Source organism: Nematolebias whitei, chromosome 5 (assembly GCF_014905685.2).
Source record: "Nematolebias whitei isolate Nwh7 chromosome 5, NemWhi1, whole genome shotgun sequence".
NCBI classification, from domain to species: Eukaryota; Metazoa; Chordata; class Actinopteri; order Cyprinodontiformes; family Rivulidae; genus Nematolebias; species Nematolebias whitei.
Window position 1 is genome coordinate 43,142,149 of NC_056502.1, and position 6,980 is coordinate 43,149,128.

Consider the following 6,980-nt stretch of genomic DNA (forward strand, 5'->3'; position numbering starts at 1 on the left):
ACTTATCCAACATTAATAAAACTTACCTCAAGTTGCCTTTTTGGACATGCATGCATATATTTGTACAAATTGTACTTGAGAGGAGATTATTACAGCCTCATAGAAAATCAATAATGATAATGATATCGGAACGGGAACCATATCGGTCGATATCCAGTTTGAGGTATCGGGATTGGAAGTAAAAAAAATGTGGATCGATGCATCCCTAGATGTTACACCCCAGCGCAATAACAGCCGCTGGGGTGCTATTAATTGTGGGCGATTCCACCTTCTGCACCACTCAAGCAGCCACTAAGTCAGGATTATATGAAAGAACTGTGATTTTATTTACAATAGTGAAATTATTGACTTTGTGGAGTCTTACCAACTTCAGACCCAAACAAACAAAACAAAACACTGTATTTTCTCTTACCTGAAGAACAATAAAATTCACCAAACCTCAAGTCTCTTACCTCACTAATGGTAATGGAATTTTTTTTTCATTTACCCTTTATTTATGCAGGTAGTCTCATTGAGTCGAGAATTCATTTTCAAGAGAGACCTGTTTAGGGAGCAGATGGTGGGGGTTAAGGGCCTTGCTCATGGGTCCAGAGTGGGGCGAATGAAGGTGGGGGCAGGTGTGGGTGCATCACCTACCCCACCCACATTTTTGATGTTGTCGGTACTGGGGCTTGTAACGGCGATCTTCCGATCACAGGCCGACCTTCTCTAGCCTCTGCACCACCACTCCCCAAATACAGGAATACAGGAGAAAAGTCAAAGTAAAGTGGCAGCTGACCTCTACAAACTCCTCACAAAACTTTTTACAACTACAGGATCTAAAGTTGATGACAGCAGATCAGCTGGTTGAGAATGGAAGCAGACATAATCCTCCTGCAGCTCCTCTATGCAGCATCACAACAGAGTACATGGACAATAATTCACACGTTTTTGTTTTTCACATTTTTTTATTTTTATAATTCACACAATTAACAGTTTCACACACGCACACACAAAGCCTGACTTACAGTGATCCCTGATGGATGAAAAATAACATCCTGGTCAGGGTTTTCCTCTTTCACTTTATCCTGGATTCTTGTCAGCAGCCCAACATGTTTTCCACTTAAATTTGGTGATGCTTCCGTTGTGACATTGTCAACTTTACTCCACAGAAGCTTCATTCTCTCATGACAGCAGACGGTTATAAAAATCCTCTCTCCGTTTTTTTTTTTCCTTTCAGAGACTCCAGGATCAAAAACACCTCTATTATCTCAAAACTGTTGTTAATCCCGCAGATAAAAAATAGGAGAGGAGCAGTGTTCTTTATTACGTTCATCCAGTGCTAACAAACCATAACTTAAAAGACTCTTTTAGCTTATTTTGCTAAATCTTCATCAGTTAGTTCAACAAGGCGAGTCACAGTCCTCCGTGATAAACTGATTTTTTCTAACTTGTCTTGGACCTCCAGACACAATAGACCTGCTCTGTTTTTACCATGTTTCTTTTTAAAAATCGCCATCGGAGAAAGGCTTGCTAGCATAGTTAGCAGTTAGCAAAATGTACTCTTTGAAAACCGTGACAGTTTCTTGGCATAAAAACTGTCTTTGATTGGACCTCAGTGAAACAATATGTTGTTGTCCACCCCATTATAAACACTCGGCACTCACTGTACACTTTTCTTTTTCTTTGATAAACACGTTTTTACAGACGAGTTCATAGGGCAAAGTAAAAATAAAAGCGTAGAAGAAGAAATTTCTTCTTCTCAACTGTTACTTTGCCTCTAATACACACCAGTGTTTGTGGTGCGCCTCTACTGGGGAAATACTGGAGCTACAGGTAAAATGACACCAGTTTTTTTTCCTATTAAATTTAGTTTTTTAAATATAATTTGAACCAGTGGCAATTTTAAGCTCTTTTTGGGGGTGCTTAAGCACCCCTAAATTTTACTTCAGCACCCCTGAAAAATAAAGTATTAAAAAAAAAATTTCTTTTTAATTGTCCAAATTTTAGGCAATTTTGGCGGGCCAATTAAAAAGCTCAACAAGCCGAGGTTTGCCCATGCCTGGATTAACCTGTCTAAATAAAGGTTGAATGAAAAAAAAGAATTAGAACCTTTGCATAAATTGTATATAGAGAAAAGTTTTTAATATACTGTACTGCAAATTTAACCTCCTAGGACCTGGTATCCACATATGTGGACAAACCTGGCATTCACATATGCAAGAGTTCTGGTCTTAGGAGGTTAAATAGGGTTAAGAATGCATTATTTTTTTTTTAGAAAGCAGTTGACGCAGACCACTCTCACATATTTTGGAACTGCCTTAAAATACTTCAGTTTTGGAAAACTGTGCATGAAACCAAAACCAAGATACTGGGATATGATATTCCTATATGAGCGGCACCGTACTATACCTTTACATTTGTAACAATATCACAGAAAAAGTAAGAGTAAGGGATAGGTATCTGATCAGGATAATGTTAATATCTATCAAGAAAGCTATTACGAGAAAGTGGGGAAAGGTAGACCCCCCCCCCCCCCCCCCCCGAATAATGTGTCAGCCTCATGGACATAGATTGGAAGTTGTTTCCACAAGAGAGGAGCCTGATAACTGAAAGATCTGCCTCCCATTCTGCTTTTGGAAACTCTAGGAACCACAAGTAAATCTGTAGTCTGAGAGCGAAGTGTTTGGGAAAATATGGATCAATAAGATATGTAATATAAGACGGAGCCAGGTTGTTGAGAGCTTTGTAGGTTAGAAGTAAGATTTTGAATTATTTTCTGAATTTGACAGGGAGCCAATGGAGAGAAGCTAAAACTGGAGAAATATGATCTCTCCTATAAACTCTCATAAAAAATCTGGCACCAGCATTTTGAAACAGCTGAAGACTTTCTAAAGAACTTTTTGGACACCCAGATAGTAAACAATTGTAATAGCCCAGTCTAGACGTGATAAATGCATGACTCAGTTTTTCTGCATCATTTTTGGACATGTTTCTAATCTTAGTGATATTATGCAAGTGGAGGAAAACGGTTCTGGTAATGTTTTTAATATAGGGGATAAAAGATATATCCTGATCAAAAATAACACCAAGGTTTTTAACTTTAGAACTAGAGACCAAGTTAATGCCATCAAGTGAAAGACTGCAAAATTTATTCCTAAGATGCTCAGGTCCATAAATCACAACCTCTGTCTTGTCTGAATTTAAAAGCAGAAAATTTAGGGTCTTCCAAATTTTTGTCTTTAAGACATGTTTGTAGTCTAAGTAGCTGATTGGATTAATCAGGTTTCATGGTTAAATATATAATAACTGTGTATCATCAGCATAACAATGAAAATGTATCCCATGCTGTTTAATAACTTTACCTAATGGAAGCATATATATAGAGTATTGGTCCAAGCACTGAACCCTGAGGAACTACATGACTAACTTTGGTGTATGAAGAAGATTTATTATTTACATATACAAACTAAAATCTATCAGCTGAATATGATTGAAACCTGTTCCTGTAATCCCAATACCATATTCAAGCCTCTGTAGTAAAATATTGTGATCAACTGTATCAAATGCAGCACTGAGGTCTAACAGGACCAGTATAGACACAAGTCCATTATCAGAGGCCATGAGAATATCAAGTTGAGGTTCTTTATTGTCATTCTCATCGCATGTGGTGTATGTGATGGAATGAAATTGTGTATGCAGGGTTTAAGTTACAATATGTGTAACTCTATAATTAGTAACTTTTATTAGTGCTGTTTCTGTGCTATGATGAGCTCTAAACTCAGACTGAAACTCTTCAAACAGATTATTTGTTTTTAGGTGTTCACGCAACTGACCTGCAACTATTTTTTCTAGAATTTTTGAGATGAAAGTTAGATTAGATATAGGTCTATAATTTGTCAGAATTTCTGAATCAAGGTCAGACTTCTTAAGTAAAGGTTTAATTAAAGCAACCTTAAAGCTCTGTGGTACATAACCATCAATTAAAGACAAATTAAGAAGATCCAAAATGTGAACATCAGTTAGGGGGAACACCTCTTTAAACAGTCTGGTTGGGATGGGATCTAGAAGACATGTGGATGGTTTGGATGAAGCTATTATTTTTGATCATGCAGAGCTCAACAGGACAAAAACAGTCCAAACATAAATCAGGTTCTATTATTATCTCTAAAGCTGCATCATCTGACAGGGGACCAGGGATAGTAGAAGGAAGGATGGTTTGAATTGTCTCTCTAATTGAAATATTTTATTTATAAAAAAATTCATGAAGTCATCACTTCGTATAGGGATACATGGTTCAACAGAAATGAGACTTTTAATTAGTCAAGCTACAGCTTGCTAAACAGAAACCTAGTGTTATTTTTATTCTCATCTATTAACAATGAATAATATAAAGTTCTAGCTTTACGGAGAGCTTTCTTATATATTAGTAGACTATCTTTCCAAGTTAAAAAAAGTTCTTCCATGTTAGTGGCGCATCGTTTTCTTTTCAGCTTTCTAGATACCTGCTAAGTACATAACTATGAAGTGAACCAAGGAGCCAGTTTCCTCTGATTGATTACTTTCTTCTTCAGCGGAGCAACTTTGTCCAGCAAAGTTTGCATTGAAGTTGTAAAATTATCAACAAGATCATCTAAGTCTTTAATGATCAGAGATTTGAGGCAACATACTGTATATGTGGCTTATACTAAACTTTAGTTTGTGTTATTAAAAAAGTTTCAAGCGTTTAATAACTATTTATAAAGTCAAAAATATTTCATTTTAAAGTTTTACTAACCTTATATATTTATTGATTTATTTCAAAACTAAAAAGAATTAGTTGCCAAATAATTTACATATTGTGTTTGTTGAACTCAAACGATGGCGACCCTAAGAGGAAAATTCATTTTGAATTTTCTAAAAATTAAAGTCAAGTCAAGTCAACTTTATTTATAGAGCACATTTAAAACAGAACCTGTTATCCAAGTGCTTAACAACAACAATTAATGGGAGTAAAATTAAAGAGAAAAAAAATACAATACACTAATAATAATACTGAAGAATTAATAAAAAGCATTTAAAACACAGGATCACAGAACAAAAAAACACTAAATCAATTTACACTGTGTGTATAAAGCAGATATGTATCTCAGATTTGGAGTGAAAATGTGAATAAATCTGGGTTTTGACATGAAAAATATTAAACTTTTAATCAATTGAAAAATAATTTACAATGGGATAATTATGAAATTTATGTACTAATAGAATATTATTTAAGACTGAAACTGTTTGCAGTTTCTTTGTGGGTTTTGTTTCCAGATGAATGTTTAATTACAAATGGCCCTGTGTCATTTTTTTTGTCTTATTTGTTTTAGAAAGGGACGGGAATTATAAGACTTTTTTTCTTCTAGGGGCGGCTGTGGCTGAGTGGTTAGAGCAGTCGTCCTCCAGTGCGAGAGTTGGGGGTTCGAATCCACCAGCAGTCACATGCTGAAGTGTCCCTGGGCAAGACACTGAACCCCTCATAGCCTCTGATGTGTGTCCCATCAGTGTATGAATGTGATAAAGCTCTGATTAGTCTCTTTAGAATGATTTGTTCAATTATCTTTGTAGAGATCTAGTATAGAGCTGTATGAATGGGTAAATGAGGCACAGATTGTTGTGTAAAGAGCTTTGAGTATCTTGAAATAAGATAGAAAGGCGCTATATAAGTACAGTCCATTTACCATTTACCATTCTTCCTGCTCCGTCTTCACTCACGTATTGTATGTAATGTTTTCGATTGTTGTCAGGCTTTTGTGTTTGTGGATTTGTAATTATTGTTTGTATAAGTAGACAGAGATTTATCAGAGCATCACTTCAAAATAGACCAGCCTAGCACTTTAAGTGTGCTGTTCTATTTTTCTGCAGCTCGGTTCACTTGTTAAATGAAAGAGTTGTTTTATGTTCAACATTCTTCTGACATTATAAAGTTCATGGATTCTGTGAAAAATGCTGCCTGAAAATTAAAGTTTGTTGAGGTGAGTTTACGTAGTCAATAAACAGCTTGTCATCTTCTGCAGGTACGTCACCATCTTCTACGCACTGAGGTACCACAACATCATGACAGTGAGAAGAGCCGGCTGCATCATCGGAGGAATCTGGACCTTTTGCACAGGCTGCGGCATTGTCTTCATCATCTACTCTGAGACCACGCCTGTCATTATATGTCTGGTGTCCATGTTCTTTGCCATGCTGCTCATCATGGCTTCTCTCTACAGCCACATGTTCATGCTGGCCCGCTCTCACGTGAAGCGCATCGCCGCCCTGCCTGGATACAACTCCATCCACCAGCGCACCAGCATGAAGGGTGCCATCACCCTCACCATCCTCTTGGGAATCTTCATTGTCTGCTGGGCTCCTTTCTTCCTTCACCTGATCCTCATGATCTCCTGCCCGCGTAACCTCTACTGCGTGTGCTTCATGTCGCACTTCAACATGTACCTGATCCTCATCATGTGCAACTCAGTGATCGATCCCCTCATCTATGCCTTCAGGAGTCAGGAGATGAGAAAGACTTTCAAGGAGATTATTTGTTGTTACAGCCTGAGGAATGTCTGCACCAACATCTGCGCTATGACTGGTAAGTTCTGAGAGGAAAGGAGAAAACAATTCACAAGACTCGAGAGATGGATGAACTGAGCTGAATCTGACATGGATGAAAAATATGTCAAACGCAGCATCAAAGGATATTTTCACCGTATTTTGCAGTCACAGCAGTGCTCAGTATGATGTCTGTCTAGCAGTCACTGAAAACAATGAGTTGTAATTAAGACTACACCAGTACAGTAGGATGAACCTTACTTTATACAAACTACAGAGACTAATTTATTTGGTACATTATCCAAACTCCCAGTTAGCACAATCTAATATTATGTCATGTCAAAACATTTTTGTGCAAAACTGTGGCCTGCTTTTCATTTTTAATGTTTTTTTTTCTAATCACTGGTAATTTTATTTGTCCCTTCCAGAATCTGACTGAT

At 37.0% G+C, this 6,980-nt stretch overlaps 1 protein-coding gene across 1 annotated transcript in view; it reads left to right on the forward strand.

Annotated features, from left to right (window-relative positions):
- Nucleotides 1-6,613, forward strand: part of mc5ra (melanocortin 5a receptor) — a 182,269-nt gene extending 175,656 nt beyond the window's left edge. The window contains exon 4 of the mRNA XM_037677185.1: nucleotides 6,021-6,613. Within this exon, the coding sequence (XP_037533113.1) occupies nucleotides 6,021-6,591 (571 nt within the window). The 3' untranslated portion in view covers nucleotides 6,592-6,613. The remainder of the gene's footprint in view (nucleotides 1-6,020) is intronic.
- The last annotated feature ends 367 nt before the right edge of the window (nucleotides 6,614-6,980 follow it).